Raw genomic sequence first — 15,802 nt, forward strand, 5'->3', positions numbered from 1 at the left:
GGATATTAAATATTCTGCGTTTACTTGCGACAGTTAAATTATTTTTCAGTAAGCGGTTCTTTGTCAGTCACTGGAGTAATAAATCAGAAAAAGGAAATTGGCAAATGTGATTGACTTAATTCCTGTTTTTGAGTATTTGAGAACTATGCGTAGCAGAGGAGTCGTGGAAGGAGACCGGGTAGCTTAGAATGTTGTGCTCTTTTCATGTTTCTGTGAACTGACCTGGGTAGCATATGTTAGAATGAGATCATAAGGCACGATAAAGAGATGTTTAATGAATGTATAGTATGTAAAACTGATGAGCATGTTTGTCTTGGCACGTATGTATTGTTCCTTCATTTTGGAAAGTTAATGTTCTCTTTTCTGCAGACTACCCAGGAAGTCTGTAATAAATACAAAACATAGCTATCCTCTGACTCATTGATACTTTGCAATAAATACTTTGTCTACATATGTGTACTAGAAGCCATTAATGTCTTTAGATGATGCACTTATGGTACCATGCTTCCTCCTTTTTTTTTTTTTTTTATTTTCAAACCAATGTCAATATATGCAGACATTGGTTTGTATTCTAAACCTTCAGTGCAAGTTTAAATAGCTTAACTTTTTTATTTAAAAATAATTTAAAATGTTTTAAAACAAGCACATACAAAAAACAAATAAGCTTCTTCAGCACCCTTGTGACTCTAGGGGGCCTATTAATGGTGCAACCGCGTAGATCTGGTGATGACGTGCGTTTGGGTCCAGAACCATCAGCATTTTAACTTGGCTTTGAAAGAGAAAATCTCTGTGAAAAAGAAATCTCGTTGTGGTTCTTTCTCTTTTTTGAATCTTTGGCTCTGATTTTAGGTAGATAGAGGCCTCTAAGATAATTAAGTCCCATGAGTTTTATGAGAATCGTTGCCTGGATGAAGGGGAGACCCCAGCAGTGACCTGAGAAAAAAGAGAATAGAGGGAAAAGCCGCAGCGGAGAGTGTCCGTCTGAACACCCCTCCAGCGTGAAAAGAGAGGAAAGGCTACAGCATCCAGTCAGCCACAAAACATAAATCCATAGGAAACCAAACTTCCGGAGTTTTTATTCTCAAGGAGCTATTAATCAGTTGGTTATCAGAATATCCAGAATAGGTTTTAATACAGTGTTGAAACTGTTGGAAAAGCGAAGCGTAAACTCTGGTACTTTTCCCACCAGTGGGAAAAGTTTTGTCCAAAAAAGAAAAAGTCCTGATTGTTCTGCTTAGAATTGAGCTGGTGCTCCAGGGACCTGGGCTTTTTCACCTAGAAATACCTGGCAGAGAGGGAGTCGTTAATGGAAGATTTTTCAGCGTCTCCCCTGTTTTGTTAACCTGACAAAGCTGGAGTGCGTTGACATCTGACTTTCCTTAAATGTGGTTACTAGAGAGGAAAATCCTGAGCCAAAAATATTAGTTTGTTCGCTCATGGCTAATTGCTGGGGAAACGGTTATTAGTCTGCATGTTGTACGTGTGCCCAATCTTATAAAAACGAGAATTTGGTTAAATTGCACTGGCAGGCCTGCTTAATATTTTGAAAAGAAGCATTTATAATTAGTTAAGCTTGCAATTTCTCTCTCAAAAGATTAGTCAAACCTCTTTTATTTTGGACATTACACAATTTCAGGAACACACTGTATGGCTCGCTGTGCTATAGATGAATTTTGACTTAACTATTGGATTTAAAGCCTTCAGCTTCACTTGACAATTCCCGTTTCTTGTAGTGGGTGAAATTGTGCAAATAATTACATATTTTTGAGGTACTTTAGAAAATGGCAGTCTGTACAAGCATGTATTTTACTTGACATTTTTCACTGCTAGATGGAAGATGGGCAATAACCTCATTCGGCTCTTGGGTGAGTGGTGTCTGTTGACAGCTGGGGCTGAGGATGTTGTAATAAAATCTTAAGGAACTGCAGAAGCATTTTTCTAAGTTTGTCTTATTATGTGTTTCTTTAAATGTCTTTTAAGTTGTTATCAATTACATGGCTAGAGTAGACTTTAAATTGCTGGGCATGTGGAAGCCTTCAGTAACTCTGGATTTTTACTACACCATCCTAAGGACAGTATTTGAATGTTTTGTGGAGCAGACCGTGATGTGACAGTCTGTTTCCTAAACATGCTGCAACTCCAGGTGTGCGAAATACCTAAAACATGTGCCTCTCTATTAGTATTTTAGTACTGTTGACTGTTTACAGTGGAATTATTGGGTGAAAATCCCTTAAATAGAGCTCTGCTTTAGGATTACCATTACGTCTTTGAATTGAGAGAAATAATTTTTTTACTTTATTAAGTAAAGGTGTCCCCTTCTGTTTTATGGAGGACCAAGACTCATTAGACCTGAGTAGAGTTTTAGCTAGATTTTACAGTGCTGAATTCCATTGGACAGCAGTTGCACTAAAATCAACCTCTTTATGAATGCAAAAATTGGGGAAACGTTAATTCCATTGATTTAGAATAATGTGTAACTTTGTGCGAATGTGCAGAGCTGTTCAGGTTGGTGCTTCTCTGCTCTGACCGTGGAAATCTCCATGAAAGCGTTCATGGACCTCTGCTTACTTTTGTTTGGGCAGATACTGTAAAAGAAATTGGAGAATATTTTAATGTTTTGCAGGGGAATTTAATATTTCCTGCTTACTAAACCTGTGATAATAGATAAGCAAATGTAATTGAACAGGGGTGCATGTTGTGAGAAGTCTTCTGTGTGTACCTTGGCATCTTTATATAAAAGTTGTCCCTTTGACCTTTTTTCATTTATTTATTTACTTATTTATTTTTAGTTTATTCTCACATGAGATTGTTTTCCCCGTCATATTTTTAGTTGACAAATGCAAATGTTCCTCCCTTTTAATTTAAACAAAAAAGCCCGAAACAATTATCAGCTTCTACAGATAAAACCTATCTTTGGAGCCATCAAAACTGTGCCGTTAGAAGTTAGTCCACTCCACCCAAATGTTTTTCAGGTAAAAACTTTTATTTAGTTTCCACGCAGGATAACAGAAAAGCCTAGATTGCCTAGTGCACTATTTTTTTTTATGATGAAGGATTCTTTTGCTGGTCTGTAGAATGGAACATAAGACCCTGCTTGTGAAATACCGGTAATTCTACTGGCACGATTTTTTTGTGCCACCGTACGATGATCTGGTCAGAAATGGCCCAGTTCCCTCACCAGGTAAACACAGAGTTGGCAAAACCACTGAGGGGGGCGAAAAAAATGCACGTGGGACTATGGCCTGAGGAAAGCCCTACCGTATCGCTGCCACCATCATCTACCCACAGGTAACTTGCCAAAAGACGACACTTCTGGCTCAGCTTTCAGGAATTCTTTTACATGACAATATAAATCATGCAGGAGCACAATTTGGTTATGTTCATACATTTTATTTTGAGCAGGTTTTTCTGGAATGCTCAACAGGTAACGTAACTTTCTTTTTTCCTTACATTGGGAATCGGTAACTTAATTTTGCATTTCTGTTTTTCTTACAGTACTGTGTGCAAAAAACTTGGTGAAAAAGGATTTTTTCCGTAAGTAGCTGTTGAAGTTTTATATGTTTATAGATGGGATAATTATTGTACGGGTTCTGTACATCAATGTTTACACGTGATCATTGTATTCAGATATTTGCATTAAGGGAACTGTGGGCTTTGATGTTTTCACACTGTTTTATTTCAGGGGTTCTAATTATTTCTTAGGTGACACTCATCACAGATGCATAATAATAATTAAAACACTGACACACTCTCTCTGGTTTTGATGGGAGTAGGAAACAAATTTACTCTCTCAGGCAAATTACATGTTTTTCAATTAGTGCTACATTTATTAAGATGTTTTTCATAGAAGAACTTTTTGTCCAGCAGACAGACGTGCATCTTAATTATTAATAATCATCATAATACTTACCTACTCTGAAATGATATTTTAATTAATTTTAATAATGTTTTGAAAGAAGTGCTAAGAGATGGATGAAGGAGGCAGAAAGGAATGTTATTGGCTGGGCAGGCCACGCACATCACCCGCCTGCCAGCCAGGAGCAGGAAAAATTCCAAAGATCAGACCTGAATTAGAAAATAACTTGATGAAGGAATGATGCAGAGTTATGTGTCAGTTGATGGGCTGCTTGGAGGAGCAGGTGCAGTAAAGCTCATTGTTGGCTGTGCTTCTCTTCCTTCTTCCCCATCCTCAGCTGCGTAGCCCAGCACCGTCTTTGAGCTGATTTTTGTTGAGCAACTCAACCTGTGTTCAGTGTTTCCAAGGTACTAAGCTGGCAGAAAATAAAGTAGAAAGCTAGCAGGAAAAAAATTAAAAATGGACCACAAAAGCAAGAATAACATGTTATAGGTGATTTACTGTAATACTAATAACAAGAGAAATAGTGACAATAGTTCATGTTAAAAATAGGAAGAATGTAAATCTGTTTTCTCTCCCTTTTGCTGAGTTATTTGTATACTGAGAATTTACTCAATCCTGAATTAGGAAGATTAAAGTGTTCAGATTTTTTTTTTCCCCAATGTATTTTACTTACACAACTTTTTCTTGGTCTGTATCAGTGAAATAAATTGCCAATTTAGCCATTTCCTGTGCCTAATTTGTCATGTTCTTTCCATTCATTAAATATGGCTCTCATTTATGAGTAAAAGGCAACGTCAAATAAAATATATATTAAAAAAAATGGAATGTTACAGAACTTTAAAGCCTCCAGATCCATTTGCTAACTTCCTTTTCTTTTCCTCCTCTTAGGACTTCCTGATCCATTTGCTAAGGTTGTGGTGGACGGATCTGGCCAATGCCATTCTACAGATACTGTGAAGAATACACTTGATCCAAAATGGAATCAGCATTATGACCTGTAGGTGGTAACCGTGATAACCAAAGGTTTGAAGTGAAATCCTCTAAAGTACACAGAAATTATCAGCTGTTCATAATGCTGGCCTATTTACAGTTTGGGAAAATATCTCAGAGTTTATTAGTTTGAGTAAAAAATACATGTATAAAAATACCACTTTCTCATTTCCCTGAAAATCTAAGCGCTACCCTTGGTTTTCTGGTGATGCCTGAGGATTGCGGTTGGTTTTTAAATAACTGTAATAGGCTTATGTGCTGTCAAACTGTCTCTTGGCTGCGTTGGGCTGATTGAAGTGTCCCCAGCCTGGAAATCGTATAACAGGTTAACACTACTGCTAATTAACAGTCTCATATATCATGTGATGGCATATGCAAATGTCACAGAAAGATGAATCTGTTGTGATGTATTTATGCAATGATGTCTCAATTAAGTTGCTAATTCCAAGGGAATTTTGTGGCTTGCTAACCTGATTCAGCATAATAGATATTCTGTGGTATAAGATTTTTTTTGAAGAGACTTCTGCAGTGTTATAAAGAACAAAAAAGGTTTTGCTTTTGCCTTTACGTGGTTCTTCATTCAGACCTTAGCGTGAAAGGGAGCAGTTGAATTAGTTGCTTAGATTCTTCAGCCCAGATGGGTGTGTGTAGCGGGGGGCAGAATCCAGGAGGCTTTCCAGAAAGAAATTGCCAGATAGTTGCAGTCTGGATGCAGTTTAATGTCAGTAAAATATCACGCTTGCCCTGGATGTATTCCCCTTCCTTATTTTCAGGCCTGTTTGTGTTTTCCCTATTGTTCAGACATGTCCTCAGAGCTTTTAATAACCAAACTTAACACATTTACAGACCTCCTCACATTCCAAGTGTTTAAACGCTACCTAACCCAGCAGTTCCGAAACGTAACAGATCACCTTTTTGTCTTCCTTCTGTTCTGTGACAGCCTCGGTGTCTCCTCCAGTCCTCCCCAGCAGCCCCTGCCCTAAGGCACAGCAAGTCATGGAGTTTGTTTTTCTCTAAAAGGTGTTTGTACCATGATCTCCACCAAAACCTAGTCCCGGGCCCATCTTTGTGCCCATCGCATCCCCAGGCTCAGCATGGACTCGTTGCTCTCCTTTGTTTTACCTCTCAAACGTAACCTCACCCAACTTGTGCAGCTCCTCCTCTTCCCAAAACCTCCTCCCTGCAGGTTCTGGTGCTGTTCGGTGCCTTCACGTTCTGAATCCCCTGCACTGCGCTGCTAGAATCACCGTTCTCCCCCAACCCTCCAACTCTGCTTTTCCTAGTTATTACTAACAATCCTGGATTTTTCTCAGGGGGAAAAAAGGCAACAGGTCTGCTTAGTGCTGGTTTAGACAATCCCATCCTAGCTTAGACTCCTGAAGAGCTCTCAAACAGCTCCTTGCTCCTTCTTGACGTGGCTGTTTAGACCAGTTTCAAGCTGATCCCTTTTGCATTTAGGGTGAAAGCATTTCTGGGTTGTGTTTGGCCCATATCAGCAGATCTGGCCGTTCCAGCTCAGGCACATCAGGCTTTGCTGAACTTCCTCGGTGGGTCTGTGAGGAACATCTGGAGTAGAAACCTCTGGCTGGTTCCATTCTGACCATCCCGGAGGCTCCGTCACTCTTCAGCTGCTGCCAGGGTGAAGAAAAAGAGAAAAAATTGGGATATTTTACATTATGTCTCTTTGCACCCTCCTGTCCTCCAGTCTGAACACAGCTGATAAAGCATAACACTGTCATTGTATTCGAAAAAATTCAGAAATGGGGAGATGGAGAAACAAACCGGGTGATTTGTCCAGGTCGTAAAAAGAGCCTGTGTGCCAGCATGGGTTCGAAATAGGGAATTCCTGGCTTTCAAGCCTGAGTTCATACCTCTTGATGTTGCATTTTTCTCTTTCTGGACGGAGGACATCTGGCTGGTGATCAGGAAGAGGTGTATTTTTTCAGGAATATTTGTTTTTCCACTTTCTTAATTCTGCTTTTCTCTACCAAGCTGAACTCTCAGGGAAAGCGTATATGTCATGAGGATGAAAAGTCACTTGATACCAAACCTTCCTGAGTGGTATATTGGCTCAGAAGGAAATACCGCCTTGTCAAAGATAATTTGATTTAGGCAAAGTAACAATCGTCCCTGTGTTTTAAAATTTGATTAAAATATTTTAGAGGTTTCTAGTATGGCATGTACTTGATTTTTGTTTAGTAGTGGAAGTGTTAAGAGCAGGCATTTTTCTTAAAATTTCTGAACGTCCAAGTCTTATCTAGAGCCCTAATTTTACAGATGCAGGAAACGTGGGAGTTAACATAATGTATACGGAAATTGAATTTCCAGGTTTCCACTTCATTAATACTAATCCCGTTATCTCTGAAGTGTTGAAGCTGTGACGTAGATATTGCTGTTAGGGTAGAGTTTAAGAAAAAAGAAAAAAAGTCCAAGAACTTTAATTATGAGGAGGAAGAGAGAAGCGTCCAACAAAATGGGGTGTGTGCTTTTTTTTTTAAAAACTTATTCACTTTACTTTTTGGAACATTCTTTTTTAATAACAAATAAAATTCCTAGCTCAGGCTTTTATGTTGGAACTTTATTGCCAGATGATGTAAAACAAATGTAACTTATCCACCAAATGAACTGGAAATGTCAACTTGTCCTGCCGCCACTCTCTAAATGCAACCATGTATTTTCATGCCTGAAATTATGCAGAAATACAGATGAAACATTTTGCTCTGAAGCCAACTAGCAGTTACTGAACTATTTCTTTTCTTCCTCTGGGGGAAAAAAAAGAGAAAAAGAAAAAAGACATTTTTATTTGGAAAATGCAGCCTGTCTTGCTTATTTCCTTTAAATGTGTGAATCGGCCAGGTTTTCTGGTGCGAAAATCAGAATAGGTTACAGCAGTGATATAAAGTCCTCACCTGTTCGGGGTGGATGGGTCAGTGTCCGCGTCTCCCTGTGAGAACCTCACCCCGAAATGTTACAGTAATTCTTGGAAACTCTGTTGTATATTCAGCTGTTCTACATATTATTCAAACTGTTGTGTTATGAAATTGTGTTTAACCATATACCTTTGACTTTTTTAAAGCAACAAGGAAAAGTGGAAAATTCAAGACAGGTCATGATAAGTCTTTATTTTTAAGTGCACCTAACTTGTTCTCATAAGAATTTATTTTAAGTACATAAACATTGTAGACTGCAACTGTGCACGTGAATACTCATCTTCATCTCTCGTTTCTTTATGCAAAATTGGCATTGTCAAGGTTGTAAGGCCAAAAATCTGACCTATGTTACGCAATCAGTTTCCTATTCAAAAAACGTTGGGGTTTTTTTGGTGTGTCTGAAGTTTGTGTTTCGTTTCGCTTTTTCAATGTGCACTGGTTATTTTAAACCGTGCTCGTGGGTATGTGCCTACAGTTGGGCTTGTCTGTCTTCTTGGGTCAGTCCCTGTCTGCAGGTGGGAAAAAGAGGTGGTGAAAGTTCGGCTTTTTGGAAAAGGAAAAATGAGAGAAGTGTTAATTGAGAACTTACCTGATCACAGCTGCAATTGAAGCCATGACAGTTAGTTCAATTGTTTGGTTTGCCAACCTTGACAGTATCATTTCTATCTTTATGAAAATATTTAGATGTTTTAAAGCTGATAAAGACTTATTCAGTGGAGGAGATGTATTGAGGCATTGGTTGAGTTTGTTTGATCAGTTCTCCTTCAAAAACAAATGAAAAAGCACTTGGAACTAAACTGCAGAAGGCCAGAATTTGCGGTCTGGGAAGGGAGAGCTACAAGCAGTTCTTGGGATCTAAGCCATAGTTACAAATCCATTTTCCTCAACTTGAAATAACTATAATAATTCAGTATTGGCAATAGCTGATTTATCTTGGGCGTTTTGAAATCGTCCTCTGAAAGTTTTGAAAACAAAGACTAGCTCACAAAGTAATTGCTTCTGAAGAGCAAAGCTTCGAACAAAAACCAGCAAAAATCAACTAGTGTGCAGGTTTCCCCAGGTCGGTGAAATGCGGATCTGGGCTTTGCAAAGCCTTTGGTGGTGATGCTGCGAGGAGGGAGCGGGGCAGGAGGGGAACGTGCCGCATCTCTGCTAAAATACCCTAGAAACGTTTTGTAACGGCTCGCATTCGTAATATGTAACGTATATTATAAATGGGACCTTTCGGAAGCTTTCTCAATAGTAAATTAGCTTCCTAAAGATTCGTTAGCTTACTCTCTCTTGCCGATATAGTGTATGTTACATTTTTAACGTAACGGTTGATAATCCTTTTTTTCCCCAGGGTGATTTCTGGAGCGTCTTCAAAGTATTCAGTAAGTGCCACTCACAGAACTGTTTTTCTACGTTTTTCAGATATATTGGGAAGTCGGATTCAATAACAATCAGCGTGTGGAATCACAAGAAAATTCATAAAAAGCAGGGAGCTGGTTTTCTGGGTTGTGTGAGACTTCTTTCGAACGCAATCAACCGCCTTAAAGACACTGGTTGTAAGTAAGCTAAAGACTGAATTTCTTCCCTTTCAGACCAAACTTTCATGCACTGACTTTTGAAGAGTGACAATTAATTGGGGGTTTTGTTGGTTTTTATAAGCTCATATATTCCCCTTGGTTTGGTAGTTTGTAACAGTGTTTTGTGGCGAAGGACAGCACAAATAGCTTGAAATAGGAAGAACTTCGTGTCGGTTTTTTTACTCCTTTGCCCCGTTACCAGAGAGTGGTAACTTCAGTGCCACAGTCTGGCTGTGGATTGTCAGGACTGAACTGTGTTGCAGTTCCCAAGGAAGACAGAGTCTTATTACCTTCAAATTATCTTTCTATTACCTTCAAAATTGCAAGTCTTAAGGGGTAAACAAAAGGGTAAATGTATCTTGAAGACAAATTCGTAGTTTAAAAACTAACGTGCCTTCAAAATTAATTAGTAAATTTTGTCATAAGGTATTAAGAGCTTTATAACACTTTGAGCACTTTGTATTTACTTTTTCAGAAGTTAATTAACGTGTAAGATGCTCGTTTCTCATTATCCTCATGGGCGCTGTTTACTTCTGAACAAAATTTGGCACTACTCTGATGGAAAAGTAGTGCTTGGCTCTACGGATAATGAAAAAAAGTGACATGCTGGTAGGGAAGCATTGTGATTTTTACCTTCAATAGCAGGTGCCTTGGCAATAAAGGCGTAACTGAAGTTCTCATTTTTAAATTTGTCACTAGATCAACGCTTCAGTGCATTACGCTTTGCTCAGTTTTATGAAGTTCTCCCTATTTAGTGCGGAACACGGGGGTTGATGCTGCAGATCAGCTCTGTGCTGCACTGGTGGGAGTGTTCAACTGGGAGTGCGTTCTGCCAGTGGCTGATCTTCACAAGGAAAGAGAGTTCAAAATACTACTTGCAATCACTGTAGACATCCAATCTAGGATAATTTAATTTCCTATTTATCAAATGAGCTTTGTGAAGTAGGAAAAACATTAAAGCAAAAGTTCTCTAGTCTTGTCTTCTGATTTAAAATTATGAAAAATGAATTTTTGGCTGGTGATGTTTAGTTTTGCTTCCTTCCCCCGTCTCTTGAAGTCTTAACTAGCTTACAGTAGCCTGAATTTTGTTTTGATGGTACTTCAATGTGCCTTTCAAAGGTAGTGAAATATTGTATGAGTTACGCTTTGTGTCCTTGTTTTGTAGATCAGAGATTGGATCTGTGCAAGCTTGGGCCAAATGACAATGATACTGTTAGAGGACAGATAGTAGGTAAGTAAGGGGTTTTTATCTTTTAGTTCTCTTGGAGCTTAATAGTAGCTATAGGAAAACCCTCCCTAGATGTTAGTTTTTTCTGTATTGATTTTTTTTTTTTTTTTCCAAATTCGGTGTCTAGTGCCAGAGCCATCTGGACCTCAAGCTAGAAGTGTGTATGTAGACAATAAAAATAAATAATTTTTTTTTTTTTAAAAAAAAGCACCCAAACCACCCCCCAAAAAACCAAAACAAACCAAAACCAAAACAAAAACAAACAAAAAAAAAGACACAACAAAACCAAAAACTCCCAAATATTATTATAAGTGTTGGGACAGAAAACACCATAGGTAACACAAAATTTATTTAGAAAGTTTTTAATTGCACTGTAAAGAATGGTGACAGTTGGAACCTGAACTCCCTGTGAAAACTGACTACAAATTTCTTGGCCCTTGAGAGCTCCAGCAAATCTACTTGTAGGTTTTGCGAAAGAGTAAAATATCTTGCTGTAACAGGAGCGAGTTGAGATGACTTGGTCAACTCCTTTTGTGTTTTCACAGGTTATTAACAAGTCTGTCACCAGGCTCAGTAACTGTGCTTTGTCATTCTGCTAACTCATAAACCTTAAATAACTTAAGAATTAAAAAGAAGCTGGCAAACTGAAAAACGAGTATCCACAAACAACTGCAAAACACTCTCTTTTTGGTGCACTGTAAGTTGTTTCAGATGGCAACGTTTCTAGTAGGTCACTGAAGTAAAAAACCAAAACTTGGTCAGGATAAGGAGGTCTTTATTTGCATGGCAAGACGTTAATGAGAATATTTGGACATGGGGGAAAGAAAAGTGAATTTGCATGCTGGGTTTTGTGTTCAATTCCTAGTTCAAATAATATCCAAGCAGCATTCTTGTCTTGTCAGCCAGGGAAAACTATTGAAATATCAGTCAGCAAATAAGGGCTTCAGTGCATTTGTTTGCTTTCCTCAAAAGTGCTCTGTTGAATAATACCTGTGACTTTACCTCTTTATGTTGCTTAACCATCTGTCTGGCATCTGATCTGCAAGTGTTTGCCCAGTATTAAAATAAGAGCGAGGTGGCACGGGAGAGTCAAGTGACGGTAGAAATGTGGCGTTAAGTGCGTTGCCGACACTTCGGACCATTCTTGAACGTCACATTTTCCATGCGAGCTTGCGCAGAAGGGCGCAGGGTAAACCAGTCATCTTTCTAGGGTGCTTATGTTGTCAGTTTGGTTTGCTTTTTGGTTTTGCTGCAGTATTCCAGTCCTCTGATCATCCACACCGTGCTTTCCTGCTGCCCTCTGGAGTGTGCCCTGTCAGCGTGACTTGAGAATTCTAGTAAAACAAGGGAAAAATAAAACAAAAACACACCCCCCAAAGCAGAAAGGTCTCAAAGCTGTTGGGCTGCCAGGTGAAAGCCTTGGGACAAACACCATGCGGTGTGGGCATTGTAAATATACTTCAGAGATAGCTAGTTGTCAGAAATAACTAGTTGTGGGCATAAACTAGACTGAGCAGTTGGCTTGACCTGACACGATGATGAGAAGTGGCGTAGCCAGAGCAGCGTGAACTCTCTCGGCGTGCTGCTCAGGCTGCCCCGAAGGAGCAGGAGCTGCCGGGTCGTCCATCAAACCTTGAAAAAACACAGCTCGGCATGTTACAGCAGAGCCCGAGAACAAACCTGCGTGTTCTGCTTTGTGCTGTTATCATCAGAAAGGTCAGGTTTCCTCAGTCAGGCCTGTGTTTTAATTTAATGTATCCTTGGTAAGATTCCAGAGACTCCTGGGTTTTTTTCTTTTTTTTTTTTTTTTTTAATTCAAATTGTTGTTATGAATCTCCTTATATTATAATCTTTCTTCTCTGCTGCAGTTTTGTTGAATGGCTGAATAAGCCTGAGTAAAACTAGTTAATTCCGCTGCGCTAGTTATGTGGTGGAGAAACCTTGATTAAAAATAAGTAAGATAGAATAAGTTATAAATACACTCTCAGTCCTTCTAATGATAAACTGGCTTAAATCAAGAGGCTATGCAAGACTGGAAAACAATATTAAAATGTAATTGATACCTTCAGCAGATGATAACCTTAGAAATCAAGTGCACAGTGGGTATGCCTTGATAACTTGGGACAGGGAGCAAGGGGATCTTTATCCGATATATCTGTGATTATCTTGAAAGGGGGGAAGAGCAGGGGACGCTCGTGGGCCGTGGATGCAAAGGGCACCTGAACTGTGTCTTAATCTTGCAGCTCGCTTCTGTGCCACCATTTTATTTCTGATGTGGCGGTGCAGAAAAAACGAGTCCTTACTCATTATAAAATGAAGCCATGCACAAATTTTGGTCCTCACATAGGCAAAGAGGAGGTAATTGCCTTTGTTTAGTTTCAATTTTTGTCTGTGTGTATTGCTTGCCAAACCTTGCCGACACGCAACGGTGTGAACTTGTAATGTGTGGGCTTGTTGCAGAATAAATAGGTCATCTACGATTTTGTTTTGGTTGAAATTAAACTTAAGGTGTCTTTTGCTGTGAGAAGTTGCTTTGTATCGTTAGCGTGTGTGGAAAACTAGGAGTTAATATTGATTAGGAGTAAAGCAAACACGAACTGCAGGGCTCCCTGGGTCGGTCTTTTGCAGGCCCCAAATCCTGAGCTTCCAAACACGTTATTATTGTTGTTGTTGGAAACTTGCACTCTCTGGCAAAAATCGCCAGGACTACTACATCTTTTTGTAACTTTGTGATGTTGACAAAAGTTTGGTTGTGTCTAGATGAAGGTCTGTAAGTTTATTTCGCTTCGTAGGACTTGAAGAAAATAGTCCAGAGGTACAGTTGTGCCACCTCAAGAAATGGGTGCCACAGCACGTATCTAGCTTCTTAAGTAATCGTTTTATTGTTAAAGGCAAACCAAAACATTAAAAAAAAGAAAAAAACCCAACCCCACAGGAACACAAGTGTCATAAATTATCAGATTGGACACTTGCAAATTATGATACTGGGAACAAAAGCTGCCCCTAAAAAATCTTTGTTTTCATAGCTGTAGTACAAAAGCTTCAGGCATAAATATCCATTACAATGAAACATGTAAAAAATAAAAATCAAATTAAAAAAAAAAAAGTAATACAGTTTTGCTGAGGGCTGCAAGGGCTGTTCAGGATGCTGAGCACTGCTTTGTGTGAGAGTTGCATTTAACTTCTTACCACTGGTGTTTGAAAGCAGCCAACAAACCAAACGCGTAGTGCTTCTAGCAGTTCGGTTTTGCCTGGGTTTTTTGAGTGTGCACGTGTACGTGTGCGTGTTGAATCCCACGCGCGCACAAAATACACAAGAAGGAGTCAAACATTGAGCAATTTCTTATTTTAGGTCTTTCTCTGAGCAGTTTTCCCGTTTGCAGTGCGAGCCCAGCGCTGGCTCCCCCCTGCTGCAGCTCCCCGCGTCTGTCTGTCCTACAAAGTAATGACAGCTTCAGACTTCGCTTCTTTTTCTGCCTTAACTTGCGTTCGTATTCTTCAAGCTAGCTTTTGTGAAGTAATGCGTAGAGAATTCTGTGTGTGAAAACATACACTGTTTCTGTATAACTTTCTTTGATTTGTGGAAAGGAAAAAATATCCAGAGCATTCAGCTTAGTCCTCCAGGTTGTACCATTTCTCTTTCAAATGTAACTGTGATTTGCATTCGGATGTCATATCTTTAATAATTCTTTTGTTATTTTAATAGTTAGTCTTCAGTCCAGAGACCGAATAGGCACGGGAGGACAAGTTGTGGATTGCAGTCGGTTATTTGACAATGATTTACCAGACGGGTAAGCTGACATCACCGTGATGTAAATAAATACCGTTTATACAACGCACTTTTGCAGTAATGAGAAGTCAGTGTACAAATAGGTTAATTTATTTTTATTGTCATACTCGAGTTCTCCAGTTTCGAATTTAGAAGCAGGAGATAAGGCAGCCAGGCTGCACGGAATAGTGAATGGTTTGAGCCGTGTCCCGTCTCTTCTTGGAAAACAGGAGCTGGCGTGTATGAGGGAACGCATTAAAAAATTCGCTTGTCTAAGAAAACATGTCTTTCACATTTTAGAACTGATAAACAAATGTAGTATTAAATCACAGCCAGCAGCCTGACTTCATCCATAGAGCAGTTTTGCAGCAAGGTAGCGAGCACAGGGCCTGGCTGTTTGCTGCAGCACTGGGCAGAGGTAAACACGGGTACAAAAACGCATCGCTTTTTCTTCCATGTAAATCATAGTGAAGAAAACGTGATTGGAAGAGGTAATGGAGCCTGAGCATTTTCTGTATTTACCTGCCAAAGGCTGGGTTTAGGATTTTGAGTTGTCCCTGTGAGAGTTAATGACATCATTAACACCTAAACCAGTTTTGCGAATACAGAAAAATGCTCTGTTTTAGGTTCTGGTGCTGTCATCAACTTTCTCAGAGCAAACGCAGACCTTCTGAATGTGATTCTTGGCAGGTAAAGACAGGAGAAACTGATTTTTCAGATTATTAATTTTAAAACATAAATTATCATCTAAATCCTAAACAGCATTCTTTTGTTAATTTGGAGTCTGGAGAAGTCAAAAACATTTTTGAAAATGCTTTTAAATTTTCACTTCAAAATGTTCCTTGTCTAAATATTGCTTACTTAATTGTGTAACTGCAGAGCTGTCTGGAAAGCCTCATGTATTTTGGAGTGCAAAAGTAATAATTAAAAAGTTATGTTATTTGAAGGTGGTTTTTTAATGAAAGCAAGTAGTGCATGAAGATACTATGAAAGCTCTTACCAGCATCAGTGGTCAAAAAAGTTAAATGCATTATTATTAATAAACACAATGTTTTCAAGAAGTTTCTTTATATGGCTATTTGGATTTAATTAGATTTCAAATAGTTATTGAATGTGAAGGTGGGATATTGTTAATGCTGTGCCTGGTTCCAAGGGAAGAATGCATAAAATCAATTCTGAGTTGAACTTTCAGTTGTTTCCTGTTACCTTGTTCAGCTAACGTGATTCATAACAGCGTAAGTCTTCCTGAGTTGGCATTTATGTTGGAAACATTTAGTGCCCTGGTTTCCTGGAAATACCACTCATTGCCTTATCTCTCCCTGTCTGAACTGCAGGTGGGAGGAGCGGAGGACTGCTTCTGGAAGGATCCAGTATTTAAATCACATTACGCGAACAACCCAGTGGGAGCGACCGACACGGTACGATGTTATTTAAGAGGCCGTGCCTGCTGTCGGGCTT

At 39.1% G+C, this 15,802-nt stretch overlaps 1 protein-coding gene across 1 annotated transcript in view; it reads left to right on the forward strand.

Moving 5' to 3' along the window:
* Window positions 1–15,802, forward strand: part of SMURF2 (SMAD specific E3 ubiquitin protein ligase 2) — a 59,808-nt gene that overhangs the window by 24,025 nt on the left and 19,981 nt on the right. The window contains exons 2-7 of the mRNA XM_065648183.1: window positions 3,496–3,534; window positions 4,748–4,856; window positions 9,193–9,326; window positions 10,513–10,578; window positions 14,282–14,366; window positions 15,679–15,762. Coding sequence (XP_065504255.1) covers window positions 3,496–3,534; window positions 4,748–4,856; window positions 9,193–9,326; window positions 10,513–10,578; window positions 14,282–14,366; window positions 15,679–15,762 — 517 coding nt within the window. The remainder of the gene's footprint in view (window positions 1–3,495; window positions 3,535–4,747; window positions 4,857–9,192; window positions 9,327–10,512; window positions 10,579–14,281; window positions 14,367–15,678; window positions 15,763–15,802) is intronic.

Source organism: Caloenas nicobarica, chromosome 18, assembly GCF_036013445.1.
Source record: "Caloenas nicobarica isolate bCalNic1 chromosome 18, bCalNic1.hap1, whole genome shotgun sequence".
Lineage (NCBI taxonomy): Eukaryota > Metazoa > Chordata > Aves > Columbiformes > Columbidae > Caloenas > Caloenas nicobarica.